At 42.5% G+C, this 25,461-nt stretch overlaps 1 protein-coding gene across 11 annotated transcripts in view; it reads right to left on the bottom strand.

Moving 5' to 3' along the window:
- Positions 1-7,739: 7,739 nt before the first annotated feature.
- The window catches only part of LOC102998193 (shugoshin 2), a 67,585-nt gene continuing 49,863 nt past the window's right edge, over positions 7,740-25,461 (bottom strand). For 5 of the 11 annotated variants that reach the window (XM_057550659.1, XM_057550658.1, XM_057550657.1 and 2 more), the window contains 5 exons: positions 14,217-14,325; positions 12,602-12,728; positions 10,451-10,512; positions 9,357-9,447; positions 8,636-8,708 (listed from right to left, as the gene is read on the bottom strand). In XM_057550659.1, coding sequence (XP_057406642.1) covers positions 9,424-9,447; positions 10,451-10,512; positions 12,602-12,728; positions 14,217-14,325 — 322 coding nt within the window. In that variant the 3' untranslated portion in view covers positions 8,636-8,708; positions 9,357-9,423. Of the gene's footprint in view, positions 7,788-8,627; positions 8,709-9,345; positions 9,448-10,450; positions 10,513-12,601; positions 12,729-14,216; positions 14,326-16,218; positions 16,316-19,305; positions 19,364-25,461 lie in introns of those variants that run through there. The other 6 variants (XM_057550660.1, XM_057550661.1, XM_057550662.1 and 3 more) reach the window with 6 other exon arrangements.

Below are 25,461 nucleotides of genomic sequence, written 5' to 3'. Positions count from 1 at the left end.
AGAAAATTAAAGCCAACAAAGGCCATTATTATTATTATTATTATTATTATTTTATGGCTGTGTTGGGTCTTCGTTTCTGTGCAAGGGCTTTCTCTAGTTGCAGCAAGCGGGGGCCGCTCTTCATCGCGGTGCGCAGGCCTCTCACTATCGCGGCCTCTCTTGTTGCGGAGCACACGCTCCAGACGCGCAGGCTCAGCAATTGTGGCTCACGGGCCTAGTCGCTCCGTGGCATGTGGGATCTTCCCAGACCATGGCTCGAACCCGTGTCCCCTGCACTGGCAGGCAGATTCTCAACCACTGCGCCACCAGGGAAGCCCAAGGCTATTATTTTTAATAGCAGAGAAATGTTAATAGAGGAAATTGAATAGAAGGTAAAAGACTACAAGATGGAAGCTGTAATTTATATCATTTGATTCATCCAATAAATTGTATTAGTTTGCTATTAATTGGAGGAGTCTATAGTTGGCTTTATTACTTTTTCTCTTTTGATTACCTAGTGACAATATGTCACTTATATATGATTTCAAGCTTCTATTCTAAAAACTTTGATACAACTGTTCTGGTCCTTAGTTCTCATGTATAATGAGAAGATACTTTCAGAAGCAATGATAAGAGAGAACTCTGCCTCTAATTTAAAGTGATCATACTAGGGCTTCCCTGGTGGCTCAGTGGTTAAGAATCCGCCTGACAATGCAGGGGGACATGAGTTCGAGCCCTGGTCTGGGAAGATCCCACATGCCGTGGAGCAACTAAGTCCGTGCACCACAACTACTGAGCCTGTGCTCTAGAGCCCGCAAGCCGCAACTACTGAGCCCGCATGCCACAACTACTGAAGCCCGTGTGCCAAGAACCTGTGCTCTGCAACAAGAGAAACCTCCACAGTGAGAAGCCCACGCACCGCAGCGAAGAGTAGCTCCCACTCACCGCAACTAGAGAAAGCCCACATGCAGCAACGAAGATCCAACACAGCCAAAAATAAATAAATAAATAAATAAATAAATTAATTAAAAAAAAAAAAAGTGATCATACTAATTTCTATACCACATGAGGAATGTTCTTGGCTTCTAGTCTAGTTTGGTCTGCTGATTGTAGCTTGGGATTAATGAACCAATATGGTTGAAGTTCCCTTTGGGTCTAGCAAATTTATTCCAAACTTTTTTTAGTTGTATCCTCCCTAGCCAACAGTCTTGTAACTCTAATTGTTTGCCATAAGGGAGGCCAGGTGAAGGAATGCCCGGATGCTTACGACTGTGATTATGACTCCCAGTAGGCAGTCTTCACCATGGTTCTCTGAAGCATTAGGGACCATATGAAGCCTTTTCCTATGATGACCCATTTCTCAATAACCTTGTGGAGTGGCTGCCATTGCCATCTTACAAGTGAGAGAAAACAAAGCTGAACCCAGAGAAGAAAGCCAAACGTACAAAGGTAAACCTCAACAGGTGGAAGAAACGCTTTCCTAAGGGAAAATATATTCAAATCATTAACAAGTTTCTGAACACCATGGAGACATACAACAGGTCAGAAACAAAATAAGTGAGTGGTATTAAACCAAATCCCGCACAACGCTGTGCTCTACTCGCCGTTCTTCCCCAAACACTCACCCCATCAACAGACGGCCTGCCATACGCCCAGCAAGCCCGTGAGTCTCTGATTTGGGTTGTCTTTTCTATTCTATTCTACAGCTATCTGGCAGGGAGTTGTTGCCGCCACTTTGCGTATCCCCAGAGCCCCCAAGGCTGGGAAAGGTAACACCTGGTCGGTTCCACTTACCATCCTCTTCAAAATCTGTGACACTTCCAGGTAGAACTTGAAGAGGAAGCTGATGATGAGAGTCCTCCTGAACTCCACCCTCCCACCTGGGGCTGAGCCTGGGAGGGAGACTTCATCCAGAATCAGCCTGCAAGCTGCGTCCAGCATCTCTTCATTCCAGCGCCTGTGGGCGTCAAAAGAGAAGACTCCTAGCCCAACAGGACTCACTACCTCACAGGCTCAGTGAGCTTGTAAGACAAATAGCGACAGTTTAATGCAAGAGAAAAAGAGTACAAACTCCAGAGTCAGGCAAGCCAAGTTCAAATCCCAGTCCCCCACTCTCGAGGTGTCTGGCCTGGGCCCCCCAGTTCATCATCTGTAAAAGCACAGTAATGGTAGAACACACCACCTGGAATGGTCGTGAGAAAGAAATGACAACTCATGTTAAGTCCTCAGCCCAGGAGTAACTGCCCCCTATATCACTAGAACGTTTACTGCATGTCAGGTTCTATTTTACGTACCTTATATGTATCCATTCATTTAATCCTCTCAACTGTCCTATGAGGTGTGATTATCTCCCTGACTGATAAGGAAACTGAGGTACTGTAAGATTAAGTAAGCTGACAGAGATCACATAATTTATAGGAGTTGAACTGAGATTTGGACCCAGGCAGTGTGGCTCAATCAAGATCGTGGTTTTAACCGTTAGTCTATTACTTCTGAAATGTTAACTGGTACCTAGTAAATGCTTAAGAAATATTGGCGACTAGTATTACGTATAGAAATAAAAAAGGTAGGTATGCACGTGCATTTAGCAAGTTATTATAAAACAAACTCCCATAATCTATCTTTCATAATGGTAAATTATTCTCTTACAATAAAGAATGCAGATTTACTCACTTTGCTTACTGTGTCTATAGACTATCGGGAGATGGGTTCACACACACACAAACTGTATGGTGCCCACTTCAGAATTCACTAAGACACATGGGAATAATCATGAGATCTTATTGGAATTCCATGTCATTAAACAGAAAGGTAGTAAGCATTTTTCTTCTTGTAATTACATGATACCACAAAAAGAGCTGCTCTATTACTTGGAGACTAAGGACATGAATCCATACCTTCCGATGAGTTTCTGGCAGGAATTCTTTGCACAGATGGTGGTTGGACCAACGCCCCCATATGCAATGGATAACTCTCTAATGATGCCATCTCCTCCTCCAAAAAAACCTCTCATTCCCGAATTGACTATCGCTAGCGCGTTCTGTTGCCGCTGGGCTTGTCGGAAGGCTGACACAAACTCCCACTGAAAGCAAAAGTGAAGTGGCACCTGTAGACACACACTGAGGGACAACTATGCACAAGGCAGTTTGTTTATGTTGCCTCATTTGATCCTTGTCACACTCTCTGTTATGGGCCAAATTGTGTTCCCTCAAAATCGATAAGTTGAAGTCCTAACTCCCAGTACTTCAGGATGTGACTGTATCAGGAGATAGGGTCTTTAAAGAGCTGATTAAGTTAAAATGAGATAATCGGGGTGGGTGATAATGCAACATGGTGGTGTCCTCACAAGAAGAGGAAATTTGGACACAGACACAAACAGAGGGAAACCACATGGAGACACAGGGAGAAGATAGTTATCTAAAAGCCAAGGAGAAAAGCCTCAGGGAAAACCAACCCTGCAACACCTTGATACCACACTTCCAGCCTCCAGAAGTGAGAGTGTAGTTAAGCCACCCAGGCTGTGGTTCTTTATTGTGGCAGCCCTAGCAAATTCATACACCCTCCAAGGCAAGCTTGATTATTTGCATTTACAGATGAGGAATCTGTAATTAGGAGTGATTCAGTAATGAGCTCAGGGTCAAAGTAGGTCTAAAACTAGGATTCACTCTTGAGTGTGACTCCAAAGCCCTTCTTCTTACCATTAAGTTCTATTGCAAATTTATAGCCTCTTCAAAACCTCAAGATATAAGTAGAAGTATAGTTTCAAGTCTTATTTAGGAAAAAGCCTCACGGGACAAAGAATTTTTAAAAATCTGTAAGAAAGTAACTTTAGAGTTTGGTTTGGGTGGGAGGAAGGTGGGGAGGGAGAAAGAGACACAGAGAGTGAGAGAGAGGTGGCGGGCAGGGTGGGGGAGGAAGGCAGAGTCAAAGGTCTCCAGATTCTAGCAATGATGGGGGGTATATAACACAAGTGAAAAGTAACTATTCACAAATCCTCATATTCTCCACTGCAAACACTCAACACCTTTTCTTAACCCACCTTATGTTGGAATTAACAAGCTGTGCACTCACAAGTAAAACCAAGAAATTGAAAGGACATTCTCACCTTCCTCGAATAAGGGATGTTCACTGAGATCAAGATTTCTTCAGGCTTAAGGTCAGCACTGGGGCACTTTCTGAGAAACTGCTCATTTAAAGGAATCTGTCGTTTTCCTTCTGTGGAAAGAGATGACACTTTCCCTGCAATCTGTTCTATTAAACAATCAAACTCCCAAAACTTGGGAAATAATTCTACCAAATATCACAGGAAATTTATTGTTTGAGAAAAAAAGTGCTCTTCCTATGTTTAAAACTCTTTCACCATGAAATGGCATCTTGCAATGTTTCTTCCCATCTAGGGCCCACCTTTTTTTTTTTTTTTTTTTGCCTTCCTTGCTTGATTATAAGTAAAAATATCTAGCAGAGTAGACCAGAGGTCAGGTAGAGTCGGACCTTAGCACTCTTTCTGAACAGCATGATTCATTTTGAGCTTTGTAAGAAGGGAGAGGACATTAATATCCCTTTTGATATTCTAATAAAGTCATTCAACAAACATTTATTTATAACCAAGAACCCTACTTGATACAGTAGTGAATAAATAAATTGCCTTTAATGAATTTTTATACTAGTGGAATGCAGTCTTATTTGTTTATATCTTTTCTCAGCACCAAAAGAATTTCTGTTCTTTAATCAGTATATTGGGGGGAGGAACTGTTTAAAGCTATAATGAAATAGGACTTTGGGATAAAGCTAAGAAGCTTTTGATGTTCATATTTACATCAAAGAACCTATTTCTCAACAAATGATTTTTTTAAAAGATGTTACTTAAATTGATAACTGAATGTACATCTTCTTCCTTAAGATAATTTTGGGGTTTAGATGACATGAAGAGTAGGCATTTAACAATGCAGCTAACAGAAAGTTAGTACATATTTCTAAATGAAAAAAAAAAAAACAAAACAGATGTATAGAGGACCAATGAAAACTTCCTAATAATTGTCGACAAAGTTAAAATAAAAGAAATAAATGAAAAGTCCTGGACTTAGTTTCAAAAAAAAAAAAACTCAAGTAAATAAATATAGAATGAAGCCCAACCACTGTTCAATAGAAAAAGGTCTGGCTTCCATCAATGACAGCTTGAGCATGACGTGGGTGTCACACACTCCTGTACCACCTGGAGAAAGTCTCTGACAAAGGGGCCCAACCGTTGTCAGTAGCCTAGAGTTCTCTCCACTATTCAGATCACACCGGGACACTAACAAACACTGGTCGATGTCAGGTGACCAGTATGGGAAAACATCTAGCACAAGTCCTCAGAAAGAAAGAGATGAAGACATTGGGTGTGTGTGCATTTAGGACCATGCTGACCAACTTTCCAAGCATCCAGAAAGGCAGAAGGAATTATTAATATTATAAAGGATAGTAATTTTCAAAAGTGGACTTCCTGCATCCCTAGAGAGGCAAAAGGGTAGGAGGAACAGGGTTTAATAATCCCTAAGAAGGAGTTGTCACTTACCTTTTGATAGCAAGTTGAGGGTACAGTTGCCCACGGCCAGGAGGGGGTTCAGATCTGAATCTGGATGCCTGCTCACTATGTGGCCCCCTAAAGACTTTTTAAAATAATGGGTTATTTTCACTCCACTTATGTAATTATAAAGACACAAGTGGTAAAAGAAGAATCGAGCAAGACTTTGGAAAACTATTCCTTTTGTCTGTTCCAAAAGAATGAAAATGTCATGATTTATCAGGGACAGTCATTCCTGGGACACATACTAGATGTTACTGTCGTCAGATACATACAGCCATGTTCCTGATCTGGGATCCAGCCAGAGTTCCCAAATGCTTCAGGAGAGCGTGGTACATCTGTGTCTTCTCCTCCAGGAGCTTCAGGATCACATTAGCCAGGATGTCCTTCACCTGAGCCAGGCTGAGGGCGGCACCTAAGGTCAGTCCTGAAATGAAACCATTTGTAGATAACGCAATGTGATCATTGCTGACCTGGAAATGTCCATTAGATTTTAGACTACACATATGCGATCTTTATGCTAGATACATGCTACCCTGCTTACTGGTAGTCCTGGTGGTGACGGTGGGAATAGTGGTTGGTAATGGAGGTGTTAACAGTGGTTGTAATGATGATGGTGAAGGAGGTGATGGTGTTGGTGACAGAGGCGGGGATGAGAGTGATGGAGGTCATGGAGGCTAAATTTTCTGAATACTCACTGTGTCAAGCACTATGCTGAATGCTTCACAGAATCTTCTTGAATTCTAACAAAGCTTTGAAATATTAATAGCCCCACACAAACTGAGATTCAGTTAAGTAACCTGACTAAGTTTTTCAGCTAATATATGACATAGTCAGGAACTGGACTCCAGAGCCAGACTCCAAACCCACATTTCACTGCTTCTCATCATTGTCATTAAATCAATTTCCTTTATTGAAATAGAAAAGCCAGTTTGTAAGCTGCTTAATACGTAAATTTGTTTGGTTACTATTGTGCTTCTGGAGAGCAAAGACCCTCATCTTTATCTTCTACCCAGCACTTAGCACAGTACCCTTCACTGAAGAGTTGTTACATTTCCCTCATACAGCAGACATAAAAGTTCTTCAGTGAAAATCTGACTCTTCAGACAATTAGTATCTCATATAATCATAGAGAATTCTTCCCTGAGCCTCCTCCAGAATGTTATCACCTTACAAGGGAATCTCTTTGTATATTATAATTATGAATAAGAATTTTTTTGCTTGTCTGCTGAGCAAAGCAAATAAGCTGATTAATGCATTTTAACTAAGAAAATAGGGACCTTAAGAACTCACCATTATCTGTATAGTTTAGAACACTCAGTTCTTCAATTCTATCAGGAGAAATTATAACTGGGTGAAAGATGTCTTTAAATTTCACGTCAGGCCCTGAAGGATTAGGGAAAAAAAATAAGCAGACTAAGATGAAGGGGGGCTAACTGCCTTTTAAATTTTGAAATTGTGATTAAAACTGATGTCTTTAAATATATAAAAATTACATATCTGTCGGTCTGTTCATTGCCAAATCGCACACACAGAGAACGGACGGGTGGATTTTCACTAAACTTGGGGAACTCTTTGGACTCGTCAGCCTTAAAACTTGGCAGACACGTCCAAGACCACTTGTGGCATACTCAAAATTCTCCTTGGGAAGACTCTAGGAGACTCCTCAAAGAAGTAGGCAGTCAAACTGAGTTTACAATGGACACCACAGAAAGAGCCTGTGACTGCAGTTCAAGAAAACCTATTATGGCCATTGAGACACTACTGAGAGAGGAAACAGCAATTTCAAATACAAGCCCCAGATCAGTCTCTACATGGAAAGACAGGACAGCTGTCACTGGAGCTGCTGCTGCTGATTTGTCACGGAGCAGGCCTCTTGGGTCCAGCTCTCTGCACTGCTCTGGTTAGGGCAATAGGAATTCACTTATGTGATGGAAGTTGTAAAAGTCTCTTGAGCAGTGCTCAAGGGAAGTCAAATATAAATGATTTAAAATGTTATTTCAGACTGCTTTTTCTGAGAACATGCATATATGAGGTTTTTTCCTCCCCAAAGCTCTTTTCCTCAGTTTCCTCATAAGAAGTCCCTGGGGATCTACATACCCACAGAGGTGTTCCCCATGACAACCGGGGCCTGAGGATACTTGACTTTGGCTTCTAGAAGTTCCTTCAGGGTCACTGGAGAAATCCATGTCATTCTATCACCACCAAAAATCCTGGTCCTTTGTGGTTGTTTCTCAGCCATTGTCTATTGAAAAAGCAATAAAGATTCAAGATCGTCTCGTGATAATATTTCCACCTGTTTCTGCTCTGTCTTTACAGGAACAGACAAAGGAGATAGAGATCTTTTTAAAAAATAAAATAAAAGTGGGACTTCCCTGGTGGCGCACTGGATAAGACTTGGCGCTCCCAATGCAGGGGGTCCAGGTTCGATCCCTGGTCAGGGAACTAGATCCCACATGCCACAAGTAAGAGTTCGCATGCCACAACTAAGGAGACCATGTGCTGCAACTAAGACCCAGCTCAACCAAATAAATAAATATTAAAAAAAATATATCAGCATTGGAAAAAAATAAAAAACAAAATAAAATAAAATTAAAAAGTCACCTAAAAGTAGAGCTTTACTAGGAATCAGAGTACAAGATAAAATGTGACAATATTTTACTCCTTCTGGAGACTATTCCAATACATCTCCCTTTGGTGCTTTTATATCTCAAAAGAATCCATTTCAATGTTTAAAAATACTTTACATGCTTAATTTCGTCAAAACATTTAATGGAACAATAAAACTCAGCAAAACCGGAAATAGAAAACATGTCTAAATCTACAAATGCTGTGATGTCATTTCAGGACATTTTTTTAATAGATACTACCTGCTGCTTCTTACATTCAACTGTCCCCTGGTGGTGACTCCACCCTCGTTCCCCCATCTCTGCCCTGGTCCCATACTCTTTAGACCTTGGACTGAGAATGGCAGGTGGATATTACCTATTCGCCAATCAGCTTTCGAGAGGATCCATAAGCAAATATCCTTCCTGGCGTTTCACCGTGAATTCCTCTAGGATGAGCTCAACTTTGTCTTACTTACCATTAGCTCAGGAGGAAATATCAATTCCTGAGTTGGATCCAATGGCAGAAACTCCTCTTCTGAGAAGAGTTTTAGATTTGTCTTAAAAAGAGAAAGTACCAGAAGTTATTGTCATCAGGCAATTCTCCCTACTTTAAGTCCTTTGTGGAATGAGGTCAGATGAAGATAGGCATAGAAGAGACAGACAGACAAAAAACCCCACTGGTCAGCTATGGTACCTGGGCTCTAAGCCAAGGGCTCTAACACAGACCAGGTCACCAGGATCTCAGTGCAGATGCTGGGGGGCCTCCAAGGCCCTCAGCCCCCGCACATGCTCCTCGGAGTCTGGGGGGAGCACAGGAGGCAGCAGCGTGAGACACAACTGAGAACCAGAACATTCCCCTGAATTGCCACCCCTCTTATCACTCCCTGCCCTTCCATTTCCCTAACATCTCCACTAGAAAAGACTTGAAGAAGGCTTTTTTTAAACTAAGAGACAATAAGAGGTCAATGTGTTCTCCCTCCTATAGGTAGCTGAATGTGACCAAGCGTAACATCAGGAGTGAGGGATGAAGTTGTTAGGTTAGATTTTTTTTTTTTTTTGATAGAGATGGAGTGAGAATGGGGGAGGGGACATGCTGACACACCTCAAATTAGTCACCTTACACAGTCATTTAGTCTTCCTAAAGGTAAGTTGGTCTCTACTCATGTCCTGAGAAAATCTTATAAAAAAACTTACATTTCACTGACCTCATTTCCTCCCTCAAACTCTGGTAATCCATTTATTCCTTGATCCAAACAGCAAACCCCATTTTCTTTACTTTGACAGCAGCCAGAAGTCCAGTGGGTGAAAAAAACAAATAACCAAGAATTTATTGTTGATTCTACTAAATATTTTTTCGGCTTTATTGAGATATAATTAACAAATAAAATTGTGTATATTTAAAGTGTACAACATGACTATTTGACATGCGTATACTTTGTTAAATGATCACCACAACCAGGTTAATTAACACATCCATCACCTCACATAGTTACCATTTGTGTGTGTGTGTGTGTGTGTGTGGTGAGAACACTTAAGGTCTACTCTCTTCACAAATTTCAAGTACACAACACAGTATTATTACTATAGTCACCAGGCTGTAAAGATCTTATAACAAAGTCTGGCACATGGCAATGAATATTAACAATGGTTGATTTAATATTTACTATTTCATTAACAAGAAATAATTTATCAATTTATTATTAATTTATTAATAAAGAAATATTAATAATAACAAGTATTATTATTATCACTCTGTTCTTATGATACACTGCTTTCATCATTTAAATTCCAAAGGGCCATATTACGTCCCTCATTTCAACATTGTTTGTTCATCTATTCATTCAACAAGCATCGACTGAGTGCCTATTCAGTTGGTGCACACTGACTCAGCCTCTGCATCAAGCAGACCACCTTCTGGTGAAGAGACGGAAGAGCAAATGGGCAATTGCACCACCGTGTGCCCAGCGCTGTGATAGGGGTGTGCTCAGAGGGCTGCAGGAGCAGCGGGGCAGGGTACCCAACCCAGACAAGCAGGCCAGTTAAGACCCCTTGGAACAATGACCCACAGCCAATGTCGAAGTGCTCAGGTGCTGCCTGCATGGCTACCAGGGCAAGCTCGATGAACCAGGGTAGGCGCCCTGCTCAAGATCAAGTAACAAACAGCAATTACGGACCTTGAGATAAGAAGTAGCCCTGCATTAGTGACAATGGGCTATTCTCCTAATCACACCTGCCAACCCGCACCATTTTGTTTCATTGAGGAAAAAATATATTCAAAAATGTGTTCCTTTCTACTCACTTTACAGAAAGTCTTGCATGCATCGATTATGGGCCTGTATCCAGTGCAACGGCACAAGTTACCTGAAGGGGAAAAACCCAACTCTGTTAATCAAGGAACCTCGAGAGAGGCACCGTCTGCCAAATGCATGCTGGAAATAAGGGCCCCATCCAAGAAGGAAGCCCTGTTTGATATTTTGGTCCCCAAATCCACAAAGTCGGATTTTTTTTTGTCAGCTACTTGGGATACTTGGTTGATAGTCTTGAGGTAGAGTCTAACAACTCAGCTATTTGTACTTTCTCTCTGTAAACAGTTTTTATATCCTCTGCTTGTGATAGGTGCTCAAAGAACACAATGATTTCAAGCCAAAAACTCTTGGTCTAGAGGCACATTCAAGAGCTAAGCTTCACAACCCAAATGCCCATCAACAGATGACTGGGTTAAGATGTGGTATATATACATATAATGGAATGTTACTGAGCCATAAAAAAAGAACAAAATACTGCCATTTGCAGCAATGTGGATGGACCTAGAGAATATTATGCTAAGTGAAATAAGTCAGACAAAGACAAATACTGTATGATATCACTTATATGTGGAATTAAAAAAATAATACAAATATACAAAACAGAGACAGACTCACAGACACAGAAAACAAACTTGTGGTTACCACAGGGGAGAAGGAAGCAGGAGAGGCAAATTAGAAGTATAGGATTAACAGATACAAACCATTATATATAAAATAAACAACAAGGATTTACTGTATAACACAGGGAATTTTACCCATTATCTTGTAATAACCTATAATGGAATATAGTCTGCAAAAATACTGAAACTAACACAATATTGTAAATCAACTATACTTCAATAAAAAAATTTTATTTTCCATATGCAGTAAAAGACAATGTAAATAAAGCTACATTGTACATTTTTTTTGATATTAAAAAAAAAGAGCTAAGCTTCAGTTGATAGAAAGATCAAAGGCATTACATAGCAGCAAAGGTAATTTTTAAACTTTGGAAGCAATTGGGCACACAATTTATTTACAATAAATCATTAGGCCAGTGTTCCTCCACAGTGGTCCATATCCCATGTTCTCCCCCAACCCCCAAATCTGGCATCTATTTAAAACACAAAGCCACTGCAGCCAGCTCTCTGGGGTTGGGTCCCAGGAATCTTCATTCTTTACAAACTCTTATGTAAGTCTTAAGCACCTGAAAATTTGAGAACCCCTTGTCACTTGTTCACATCACAAATGGCCACGAGATCAAATGCATAATAAGATTTAAGGGAAATAAGGCAGAAGATAGTTTGTGTCTTATGCATCTCCCCTTTCTATTTCTGTTTAGTCCTGTCTTCCCTGGAACACTTTCGCAGAGGAACCGAACACATGAGCTTTAGGCCCATGTAACATAGCAGAGAAATAAGGTCCCTGGGAGACAGCAGACAAGTAGAGCCATGGAGAATTTCACCAGAAATAGGGTTTGGGAGGCTCTTATTCTTTAGAATTGTACAGAGTCTTGTTAATGAAGGCCTCCTCCAATGCTCCCCCCTACCTCCCACTACACACACACACACACACACACACACACACACACTGAGCTCCTGAACTTGATAAACTAGCTCCAGATTAAGGCAGTTCTTTAAAATAAGCATCACCAGAAGATGTCAGTCTCTTTGATGTCATGTTGTATTCATCAGGAGCTCTCTGATAACTTCATATTGTCCTGAGAGCACCCACCCAATAGGAGAGAGCTGCATGTGGAGATAACTGGACTCTTTCCAAGGGTAAATGAATAAACTGGCTTTCTAATTATTATTAAAATAAGCAAACAATAAAAAAGGGAGGAGACTCTTACAGATTAAGAGAGACTTGAGAAATATATCAGTCAAGTGCAATGTGTGGATCGTGTTTGAATCCTGATTTGAACAAACTAACTCCTCCACTTATTGGTGGCATAATTTTTAGTAAATTACTCTCTTTAAACCTCAGTTTCTCCATCTATGAAATGGGGATAATAATAATGCCTACCTTATAAAGTTATCATAAAGAGTAAATGAGGTAATGTTTATATAGCACTTAATGCAGTGTGTGGCACCTGATAAATGTCTAATATTAGCTATCATTATCAACATCATTTAGAAATTAAAGCACACACACATACAACCTACCACCAAGAGCATCAGTTAACTGACTCAGGGTGGGCTCTGGATGGTTCCTCAGCAGCGTGTAGATGGACATCACCATCCCAGGGGTGCAGAAGCCACACTGTGTACCATGACACTTGGCAATCCTCTCCTGGAAGCACAGAAAGGTGGAAAGGCAGAATCTTGGGCCTGACCCCAGACCTAATGAATCAGAACCTGCATTCTAACAAGATCCCTGGGCGGTTCACATGCACATTAAAGTTGGAGAAGAAGCCCTGGAAAATCCTTCTCAGCCTTGGTGTCTCCCTTTCTTGGGCTGGGGTGGCCATGATGACTGGTCCTCAACAGCTTTTGAGCTTCACTGAAGGTTCTCAGCTTTCAGATCACCAGGGGAGCTTTAAAATTTCCAAGGTCCAAGCAGTACCCCGGACCATTTGACTGAGAATCTCTGGGGGTGGGGCACAGACATATATTTTCTAAAGATTCCCAGGTGTTTCAATCTGTAGTCCAGAATGGGAATCACCGAGATAAAGGAAGTCCTTCAAAGAAATAAACTGAATTATATTCAAGTTGAGGGGAAAAAAAAACTTTAAGTATTTCCCAAGTGCCTTTATCTGCCCACTATTGCCCTAACGCTTCAGCACACGGGAATTCGTTTACAAAGTGCCATCATTAATCCAAAAAACAATCAAGAAGGAAACATTGCCTTGATTTCTCTTCCAAATCTCCCCCCAGCCCCTAGCCTGTTCTCTTTGGAGTCTAACTTCAAAGGTGCAGCCCCATTTCGGAAGCCATCATCTGTCTACACTGCAGCCAGGAGATGGGCGGCAGGTACTAAATGAAAGGGTGTCTTCATGCCTCCGAACAGCCGAGTCTCACAAGCATATCCAGGCAGAATCTGCTCCTTCTAGGCAAAGAGGTTTCATAGAAAATAAACAGAACCCAAGATTCCTTCAAGCACAGAGAATTTGAACTTTGGCCATTTTCTCCATTGCCCCTATCTTTTTCCTCTTCCACTCTCTCCTCTTAAGCAGTACTCATTAACTTAGATAAAAACAAGTAGCAACAGCATTTTTCTGGGCAATGTATAAATAATTGAAAGAGTCAGGAGTCTGAGGTGCCCTTTCATTGAGGCAAAGTTCTAACAAGGTGCCTCCTTAGGAGAAAAGCCTCAAAATTCATTAACAACTCCTATTATATATCTTCCGAACAAGCCCTAAATTTAACAAATCTTTTTGGTAGCTGAGATTTTCACTCAGCTTTAAAATCATGTTATTTTCCTCTTTATAGAAAAAAAAATATTAAGATTATATCCCCCAATGCACTTGGCTCTCATTTCTTTATAAGTTTGGAAAATGTAAAACGGACAGGTCCCATCTAATTAGAATATAGAAAACAATGCTAGTGATGTCAAGATTTTTTTTTTTTAAAGAGAAAGTTCTCTAGTCTTTCAAAAGTATTTTTCCAAGAAGTCAGTCACATGTCCCAGGGTTCACTCCTGGCCCCCAGCTTGGTGTCATCTGTTGGCTGTGACCAAGCAGCAGGGCTCATTGCTCTACTGTATTAATTTCAAGAACTCATCATGTCATTAATGGTTTATGAAGCACAGAAACCCTATGAAGAAGAGGTGCATCCTCACCTGAACAGGATGAATCCTGGTCTTGGTGCTTCCTATGCCTTCCACTGTAGTGACGGCAGCACCATACAGAGAACAGATGGGAATCAGACAGGCGTTGGCTGGATAATGTCTTCAGAATGCAAAAGAGAAGCACAAACTACATTGTATCCACTGGGAAAGGAGCACCTCCAACATGGCAGGTTTTGTATAATGTCCCAGGCTTTGCATATACATTTTGTCCTTAGCTCATGGCCATTTTACTGAATAAGACTCTGAGGGTCAGAGTGAGTTGCTCAGGATCACAGCTGGAGTGTCAGATAGGATTCAAATTAGGCCTCCTAATTCTAACTCCAGACCAGTTTCCACTAACTTTGTTTTTTTCTCTTGATTGAGGGGCTGACATTCTCCTCTCCAGTCACATGTGACAATCACCTAGAGCATATTTCATCCTCCAAGTAGATGCTGGGCAAGGGGTTAGTTGGGCAATGAAGTTAATTTGATATTGTGCCTCAGAAGAAGAAATAGGGTGTGGATACAGAACTCCTCAATCCCACAAACCTACTGCTAGAAAACGTCTAACTCAAAACGACTCCTAAAATGTTCTCATTTACCAAACAAAATTACAGATAGCCAATAAATACATGAAATGAACGTTCAACCTCAAAAGCAATCAAGAGAGATTCAAATTCAGCAATGAGAAATCACTTTTATCAAAGAAAATGACAAAGATTTTAAAAAATTGTAATATGCATTATTAGCAAAGGTTTGGGAAGATGGAATTCACATACTGCTGAAAAGAATGTAAACTGATAGAGCTCTTCTGAGAGACATTTTGCTGGAAGGCATAAAAACGTAAAGACGCACTCACTCTTTTATCCTCTAATTCCATCTCCATGGATCTATCATAAAGACATCATCACGGGCTTCCCTGGTGGCGCAGTGCTTAAGAATCCGCCTGCCAATGCAGCGGACACGGGTTCGAGCCCTGGTCCGGGAAGATCCCACATGCCGCGGAGCAACTAAGCCCGTGAGCCACAACTACTGAGCCTGAGCTCTAGAGCCCGCGAGCCACAACTACTGAAGCCCATGTGCCACAACTACTGAAGCCCGCGTGCCTAGAGCCTGTGCCCTGCAACAAGAGAAGCCACCACAATGAGAAGCCTGAGCCCCACAACAAAGAGTAGCCCCCGCTCACTGCAACTAGAGAAAGCCCGCGTGCAGCAGCGAAGACCCAATGCAGCCAAAAATTAAATAAATGAATAAATAAATAAATTAAAAAAAAAAAAAAAAAGACATCATCACAAACATAAATATAAACATATGTATACACATGAATGCTCACACTCCTTATAATAGTGAAAACCAAAAAATAATCTAAGTGATCACTGTTTGGGGGTTGGTTTTGATACACCCAAACAAAAGAACATATACAGCCATTAAAATTATATTTATTATTTTGAAAAGATATTCATGAGAAGTTCAGCAAAAAATAGAGCTTTCTAAGCTGTATAGGCAGTATGCTTCCTTAAGTATACACAGAAAGAAAGACTGGAAGAATATTTTTCATTTATTAAATAAATGTAAATATTTACTGAGTGCCTACTGTGTGCCAGGTGGAGTACCAGGCACTAGGATTCATTGGTGAACAAGACAGATAAAATCCCTGCCTTTGTAGAGTATATATTCTAGTTGAGGGAAGATAGACAATACACAGGTACATAGACAATACATACATACACAAACATATGGTGAGAAGTGCTATGAATACCTTAATATAGGCGAAGGGAGTAGGGAGTTGCCGAGGTGAGATGGGGCACTGCTATGGAGAAGGTGATCAGGGAGGGCTGGGAATGTAACATTTTTGCTGGAACCGGAATGATTTGATGCCCATCAATGTATCCCCAATGCCTATCACAGTTCCTGTCACATAGTAGGTGCTCAATGCATATTTACCAAAGGAAGGAAAAAAACAGAGTTCAATGCTACAAAAATTCAACCGTATCTGCACTTTGCAGCAAGGTACCGTATCCTCTTGGTAATGGGGTTACATCGTGATATCATCACTGTGCAGGCACCACAGCCTCCCGCTCCACAGCCATATTTAGTTCCTGTGAGTCGGACTGAAAAAAGCACAGTTAAAGATAATGTGTTTTCCATAATTCTCTTTGTGAAATAGCTCTGACCTTAGGAGACAACACCATCAAAGACTCTTAAATGTACAGTTAAGTTTGATACTTATTTATCAAATAATGTATGTATGTCTTAGCTGCTATTACTTATAATCTTGTAAATTCTTGATTTCCATTTGCGTGTTGTATCTAGTCTCCTCCTTTTTAAAACAACTGGACCCCAGGTTGCCAAAAATAAGGCCAAACTTAAAAAAAAGGAAGAGTCTACACATATAAGGCCTTGAGGATTTGAAGGTATGAGTACACTGCATATCTGTTCTTATCCTTATCTGGGTCTTTGATGACATACAAAGTGGAATGTCAAATTGTAAATAATTCTTAGAATATTTGTGTCATGTTATACAAGCGTGCCATATTTCTCTGCTTCTCAGTGGCAGAAACTGCTGGTTGTTTCCCAATATCTTTTCCCTCATTCTTTCTTGGTAATAGAAATACTAATTTTTAAGCTACACACATGGTTGCCCAGAATTAAAAAAATACATTTTCACAGCCTCCTCTGATGCTTGGCGGGGTCATTAACAATGTTGGCCAATGGGATGTAAGCACAAAGGCTGTGTTTGATGTCCAGGAGGGAAATGTCCTCAAAGGGAGAGGGGTGCCCCTCCTTCATCCCTTACTTCTTCCTATTCGCTGGAATTCAGATATGATGGCTGGACCTCGGTTAGTCATCTCTGACCATGAGGAGAAAGCTTCATGCTGAGGAAGGTGAAGCAGCAAGACAGAAAGAGCTTGGTTCCTGACAACGTTGTGACAATGCTTTGCTAGCCTGGATCTACCTACCTTTGGGATTCCTTTATGTGAGTATGACAACCATGAGAATGTGCCTCAGGGACCTCCTTCAACATAGAGGGTAACTGACCAAGAGACTCAACCGCTGCACTTTGATATCCACCACCCCACTTTTCATCAAGGCCATGCCTCCCATGGGCTGCTTCCCACCAATGGCTCAGTGCTATGCAGAGGTATGGGAGTCCTTGTCAACCATTCTCAATGGCTTCGATGAACGTGCCTTAGACTGCACAGCAGTCTGAGACCCTTCAACTCAGCCTTCTCTCCCTCTCTTCCTTACAGGTCTCAGTCTTCTATGGCTGCCTCCCTATTTCACTCAGGCATTTTTCCTAATAAAACCCTTGCATATTTAATCTCATTTTTTGGTGTGTGCTTCCCAGAGAACCTGAAATAACACAATGAGAAAGAAATAAACTTCTATCTTGTGTACCTCTATTGGGATTTTCTGTCACTCATAAGTAAACCAAATCTTACATATCACATTGGTACCATGGATAACCAGGAAATTAGTATTCATTACTTTTATGTCCAAAAGCCTTGAGGACTTCCCTGGTGGCACAGTGGTTAAGAATCCGCCTGCCAATGCAGGGGACACGGGTTCAATCCCTGGTCTGGGAAGATCCCACATGCCGCGGAGCAACTAAGCCCGTGTGCCACAACTACTGAGCCTGCGTGCTGCAGCTACTGAAGCCCGTGCACCTAGAGCCCGTGCTCCGCAACAAGAGAAGCCACTGCAGCATGAGAAGCCCGTGCACCTCAACAAAGAGTAGTCCCTGTTCGCCACAACTAGAGAAAGCCCGTGCACAGCAACGAAGACCCAATGCAGCCAAAAATAAATTAAATTAATAGAATAATTAAAAAAAAAAACCTTGAATGACTTTCAGAAGATAGCTATTGATATTTTCTGAGTTGTGTGCTCTTTTGGGAATTTCACTCTCTCTGGGGGGAAAATGTACAAATTTCCATTGTCACACAAGTTTGCATATAATGTAGTGGGGTCCACAGACCTCTGGAAGCCCACTGGAGTTCATACGTAGCAGGATAAGAATCCATTCCTTAGATGACTTTTATTGAGAAAGTTTTTCCAAGGTAACATTTTCAGGTTTAATTTCTCTATTGTTCTTTCACTTTCATTTCAGGAGATTTCTGTGCTCTCTTTTTCTTTTTCTTTTTTTTTAAATAACTTTTATTATTTGTTTATTTATTTATTATTTTATTTTTTATTTTTGGTTGCGTCGGGTCTTAGTTGCAGCATGCGGGATCTTTTATTGCGGTGCGCAGGTTTTTCACTGCAGTGCGCAGTCTTCTCTTTCTAGTTGTGGCTCGCATGCTCAGTAGTTGCGGCTTGCGGGCTTAGTTGCCCCGCCGCATGTGGGATCTTAGTTCCCCGACCAGGGATCAAACCGCAACCCCTGCATTGGAAGGTGAATTCTTAACCACTGGACCACCAGGGAAGTTCCTGTGCTCTCTTTTTCTAATGGGCATGATGATTAGTCCTTGAAGGTAGAATATCAATATTGTGACTCTTAATTCTAAAGGATGTTTAATTAAGCCATTTTAGCAGCCATTGCTTTAATTCCCATTTGTTAGCTTCTCCATTTTATTCAATATATTTAATGCCAAAACAGAGATTAGAAAGAACTTGGGGGCTTCCCTGGTGGCGCAGTGGTCAAGAATCCGCCTGCCAATGCAGGGAACACGGTTCGAGCCCTGGTCCGGGAAGATCCCACATGCCGCTGAGCAAGTAAGCCCGCGTGCCTAGAGCCCGTGCTCCGCAACAGGAGAGGCCGCCGCAATGAGAAGCCCGCGCATCGCAACGAAGAGTAGCCCCCGCTCTCTGCAACTAGAGAAAGCCTGCGCACAGCAACAAAGACCTAACGCAGCCAAAACTAAATAAAAATAAATTTAAAAAAAAAAAAAAAAAAAAAAAAAGAAAGAACTTGGTTCTCTGATAAGCACAATTGTTCACTGCCTACAAAACTCAGATCTAGGACTTTCTTAAAGATGAACATAAAACCGTAGTAGGGAATATGACTCAGTGTGGCTCTAAAAAGATATTTGAAATATCACTTGATGAGGATATCAGGGATATACACACATACACACATATACACACTCAAAGCAAAGGATACGCTTCTTCCTCAGATATGGTAACAGCATTGTTTCAGGATCGACATTTTTTTCTATCACCTGTACCAAAAGAAAGAGTTTAACTCACAAAGCTGAGAGAACTAGAATATTTACATTGGTGGGCTCACACTAATTTCATGAACATGCACTCTTCTACTCACATTCTAAACTTGATTTAATGTTTACGGAACACCTGTGATATACAAATCACCTCTCTGAAGTGTGAAGTCTACATCTTGAGCCCCCGCCACTACTTTGCCACTGTCCTTGGTCCTGAAGTATCACTGTTCTCTAAGGCGGTGGTTGTTTCTACCAACAAAACATTAGTGACTCCTGTCCAACTTCTCCTAGAAAGTCTGAAGCAAGTGAGGGTAAAGATAACAGTAGAACTGAATATAGGAGGGGGAGGAAGAGAGAGAGAGAGGTGGGGGAGGTCTCCTGGACTAGAATAGTCTCTGAGAAATTGATATAGTTTTTTTTTTTTAAAGATTTGTTTGTTCACCATGTTCAAAGAATTACAGTTTCCAGAAAGAGATCACAACCAACCATGGCTCCCAAATCTAAGAGACAAAGGAGAAGATAAAATGATACGAAGATGTGCAAGCAAAGACACACTTAAGAAGTAAGTTTGTGTGGGCAGCCTAGCAGCATGGCAGTTAGAACAGCAGCACCCAATGGATGGCATGACTGAAATGTCACGACTGGTTATGTTTTCCAAAGTGATCGTGTTTTCTCTTTTTTTATTACAAATTTGGATTTCTTTTAGATTCACAAATAGAAGCATGATTTGCTTCACAATTTCAGAACTAGAAATCATCCTTCACCATGTTATACTAATTTTCCCTTCTGGAAAGTAGGTGACGAGGGGACATATGCTTATTCTATAGATGCCTCCTCATCCTCAATTCTAAGTGGCCATAGGCCAGGCAAAGTGAGGCATGTGCCAATTACCAAGGTCAGATCTGTGCCCTAGAGGAATGTGCAATATGGTAAGAGAGGAGTGATTATGTGTGTGTGTGTGTGTGTACACATACTATAATACAAGGAAAACTGTGGGAGGTCCCCAGGCATCCCCAACTAAATTGGTCTTCAAATGGCACTCTTTATTTCCCAAACTTACTTCTTCCTTTGTTTTCCCTAACTTGTTTAACAGCCTTACCATCTGCTAGGTGACCTAAGCTTAAAAACCTGCACTTTTCGACATTTTCTTTCCTTCAATCCACCACAGTCAGCATCACCAAGTCCTGCCATTTACACTTCCAAAACGATTCTCTAAACACCCTTCACTTCTACTGTCACTCCCTGAAATCCACCCTTATTACCTCCAGCCTGAACAATGATAACAGCTGCCTAACAGGTCTCCTACCCCCATTCCGGGCACCCGCAATGCCACCCTCTATACCACCACTGGAGCAACCTCTCTAAAATCCAAGTCTGATCATGTCCTGTATCTGCCTAAATCCAACACTGGTTCCTGGATGCCAAAGTGCTCTGCTGGGAACTCCTGAATCACTCAGGGTGCTTGTTAAAATGAAACCCCGGGGCTTCCCTGGTGGCGCAGTGGTTGGGAGTCTGCCTGCCAATGCGGGGCACACGGGTTCGAGCCCTGGTCTGGGAGGATCCCACATGTCGCGGAGCAACTAGGCCCGTGAGCCACAACTACTGAGCCTGCGCGTCTGGAGCTTGTGCTCCGCAACAGGAGAGGCCGCAATGGTGAGAGGCCCGCGCACCGCGATGAAGAGTGGCCCCCACTTGCCACAACTGGAGAAAGCCCTTGCACAGAAACGAAGACCCAACACAGCCATAGATAAATAAATAAATAAATAAAATTAAAACTTAAAACAAAAACAAAAACAAAAACAAAACCCAATTGCTGTCCCATCCAATTTAAAAAAAAAAAAATGAAACCCCTATCGAATCAGGATTTCTGGGAGAGGGTACCAGAAAATGTGCATCTTTAATGAATACACTGAGTGGGTCTTAGGTGAATTTCTACTCAAGAGCTCCTGGAACACAAGAAGAAATTCAAACTCCTTAGCATAGCCTACAAGGCCTCTTTGAGAAACTTTCCATCATTTGTCATTCAACCCATGCATCTTGAACTCTGGTCACATGGGAGAACTGGCTGGTCCCAGCAGTGCAGGGACTTTTACCCTTAACTACATTTGCTTATAGGATTCCCTCTGTCCTGAAAGTCCTCCCTCTCTTCTCTACTTGGCAGAAGTTTGTATGCCACTCAAAGCCCTGCTCAAATGTTCTCTCCTGTGGAATTTGCTGCCATTTAGTATATGCTTCCCACTCTCTGCTCCAAGAAACAGTCCTCCTCTGTGCTCCCATGGTCAACATCTACACATCTTTCACAGGACGTGTTACTCTGCAGCATAATTAGTTGTGCATGTATAAGCCTCTCTTGATCCTGAGAGAAACCACCTTCCATTATTCTTTATGTCAAACACTGAACTAGGTGCTAGGGATATATGATAAGGACATAATAAATGTTAATTAATCTAAATGAACAACTTGATATATACAATTTGCTATGAGAACACTAAGGAGGGAGGGATGATTTCTCACAGGCTGGGACTTACGAACAGAAGAAAAGAAAGAAAAACAGAAGAACCAGTAACGGTGGCAGAAACTACTGACTGTCTATCTCAGCATGCTTTCTCCCTTTCTTCCCTCCTGCTGCCTGTAATAAAGATGACATGGCTAGAATGCCAGCAACCATTCTAGACCATAAGGCAACACATTAATGGCAACAGGGGAAAAAAAAGAAAAGAAACTTGGGTCTCAGATGACACCAAGAAGCTTCTAGACCAGCTCTGCAATGTCTATCCCCAGATACAGTATCCTTTATGTAAAAGTAAACATGAATTATATCTTTTTGGAACTACTTAGTTTTGAATTTGTGCCATTTGCAGGTGAAACTCACTCTAATTCATACATATGATGATGACTCCTCAGAAGCCCAAGTTTAATGGAGAGACAGGATCTGGGTAATAAAGAGCACTTTAGGCTTGAGAGAGATTTGTATTTTCATAAGGAATTAATGGAAGAGCAGGCCTTGCTTGCTTGGGTATTTGTTCCCGGAGATGTCTCAAGAGATCGGACTTTGGCTCAAAGTGCCACTGGCTTGAAATGTGTTTATTTTTCTTGAGTTGGGGGATGGCACATTTGGAGGAGGGAAGTGGGGCAGGGATCTGGCATGCACCCTGTCCCGGCAGGTCTCGGAGTGAAACAGGGAGGTCAGGACTCAGATGGTAGCTGGCAGGGGGCGGGGAGGGAGGGAGGGAATGAGGAACAGAGTTATTCTCACTGACTCTGGTTGGGAGAAATGATGCCAGCCCTCAGCTCAGGGTCATTGCATGTTGCAAGGGTGGCATGTGTCCCTCTGTATTTCCACTGGCCCTTTGGGAGATAAGTTCACATTGCACAAGGTTGACAAATCACTTTCCTCTGTGCAGGGCTTGTGACTAGTGCATGAAGGGGGCCTTGCCAGATACAAGACAGAGGCAGAAAGAAGAAAGAGAAAGAGATCAGGAGGAGAGAGAAAGGGGTAAAAGAACAGAAAATAAGGAAAGCTGAGAGGAAGAAGACAGGAGAAAGAGGTGTGTATTGTGGGACATGGTGAGGAGAGAAAGAGGGAAAGAGGCCCGAGGGGACAACCAATGAGGACACTTGCTCAAGGCCCCAGAGCTGCTGAGTATTAGAGCAGACAGCACAGGACTGAAATCCACGCCTAACTATTTCCAAAGCCCACACCTTTGATCTCTGCGCCTCACCGCTTCATAGAACGAGTTGCTACGGTTCCTGAGATGTGTTGAGAGTGGCATCTAGGATGTAACTTATTCCTGGGCTCTTCCTCCCGCCAACTCCGTGTTAACTGGATCACCTGCTTTGGAGGCTGCTGGTGAAGCCAGTAAGATTTCAGAAATCTCTCTGCAGCTAGATCTCTGACCAACATGCAGGCCCTTAGCCCCTACCCAACGACACCTTTTGGTGACTTGGGGGGATTCTGCAAAAAACCCAGACTGGAGGCCAATCACATCACCCAGAGTCTCCTAACTGGCTTCAAAGCTTCCTTTCAAGGGCAGGATTTTAATCCCAGAGGTTATGTTTGACTTCAAGACCCCCTCTCCTGGTGGCTTTCTTCTCTCACTTTTCTCGACAGCCACTCACCCTCTGAACCAGAGACTTTATTCTAATTCTATCCATGTGGCAATCAGGCTTGCTTGCTGGGATTGAAGCACACACCTAACAGAATTTGGAAGGGAGGGGCAGGAAAGGGAAAGGGTGACATAATTTCTTTTAACAGGGTAATTGCAAAAACGAAATCAATATTTCTAGCATGCACTTTCCAAATGATCACAGGACTTTTGGCCCATAGATAAAACAAGCCCACAGATAAGAACCAGCTTACCTATTTTTAAAAATCAACAGAGCACAAACTATTATTAGCCATTATGTTAAAAATTCCACTACAGTTTGTTTGGGAGCAGGGGAGAAGAAGCTAGACTCTAAACACCTGTTTCCTCCTTTAACCAAAACCCTTACCATCTCCTCCAAAGCCCCTGGCCACATCTCCAGCCCCACCGGCCTCCTTGCTAACCCCCGAGCACGAAGAAATCCTCGTGTCTGAGGATCTTTGCACCTCCGCTCCCTCGGTCTGGAGTGCTTTTCCCTCAGACGTCTGTTCCTCACTTCATACTGGCCACCACTCAAACGTCAGCCTCGCAGAAAGTCTTAAACATCCATCCCGCCTGAAGAACCAGCTCTCGCCCGCTCTCCGGCCCCTCACTCTGCTTTAGTTTTTATCCTGGCATTTATCACTGCCTGGCTTGATACATTTCTATTTATTTATATGCTTGTCGTCTGTCTCCCCAGCACAACATAAACTCCCTGCAGACCGGGACTTGGTCATTTCTGTGCTCTGTCATGTCCCCTGAGGGCCCTGGAACACTGACATATAGCAGGCCCTTAAATAAACAGATTAAACACTCACCATCACTCTTTGTGAAGTAGGCAGTATTATCTCTCTTTAACAGAGGAACTGAGAGGCTAGGTTAGGTTGCCTCCATAAGAATTAGAGCTGGAAATGAATACTTGTTTGTCCAAATATAAAGGCCAGAGCTGTGTCTACTATACCATTCAGTTATGCAAAAGAAAAAAAAAATGACATCACGTGATCACTTCAAATCCACTCCCATCTGCCATCCTCGCCCTTATCATGGTTCACGCTCACAGCAGTCCTGCGAGGGGGTCCTAACGGCCCCCAACACAGTTCAGGAAAAACAAGTTCCTCTTATCCAGGGTGGAATCCAGGCAGCAGGAACAGAGGAAGATTTTATAGGGCCTAGAACTTGCACAGTTTGGGGGAGGGAATCCTCTTTAAGAAAAATAATACAAAATCCAAATTCGAGATTAGGCTCAGGGCTCACAAGTGAGAGGCCCTGATGCTTGACCTTCCTTAGCTTTCTGGTGAGCCCCTGTGCCAGTCAGGGAAAGTCAGGCTATCCCGGCCCAGAAGCAGGGATCACAGGGGGTCTCTGACGGCGCCGGCGCGCGGAAAGGCCGCAATCACGGCCCTTGCTCCCTTGTCTGCTCTTAAAGAAGCCCTTTAACACTCCTGCCTCGGTTTCCCCCTTGCAAAGTGGCGGCAATATGCTGGGACAACGTGAAGAGTGAGCCATCTATGGTCACGTCCGTGGGAGTGTTTTAAAGGATTCCCCGGGCGCTTTGCTGCCTCCAAACATCGGACAGTCGCTGGAACTGCCCCAGAGGATCTGCAGAGCCAGCCCGGCTGCTGAGAGGACAGCTGCCGCGCCAGCAGTGGACCCACTAAGGACCTTCGCGTCCCCAGAGGAGGGTGTCGGCTCAGCGCTGCCAGGAACTAGCTGTGACTTTGGAAACGATGGGAGTGAGAGGTCTCAATGAATTCATCTCTGTGGTGCTGTCCTGACTCCAAACCGCTCTCTGCTCATCCAAACGCACCCAAGAGCTGAGGCCTAATGAAAGACGTTCCCGTTTGGGGGTGGGTTTGACGGAGGGAGGATTTGGGAGTGCTGACTCTGCCGAATAGGGACAGTCATTTCTCTTCCTGTTTATGGGGTGGGGTGCGGTTGATACTCAGCCTGTGCGTCTTGGAAGGAGAGGAGAAA

This window comes from Balaenoptera acutorostrata, chromosome 8, assembly GCF_949987535.1.
Source record: "Balaenoptera acutorostrata chromosome 8, mBalAcu1.1, whole genome shotgun sequence".
NCBI classification, from domain to species: Eukaryota; Metazoa; Chordata; class Mammalia; order Artiodactyla; family Balaenopteridae; genus Balaenoptera; species Balaenoptera acutorostrata.
Note: the sequence above shows the minus strand (reverse complement) of the source record. Positions and strands in the feature narration are given on the sequence as shown.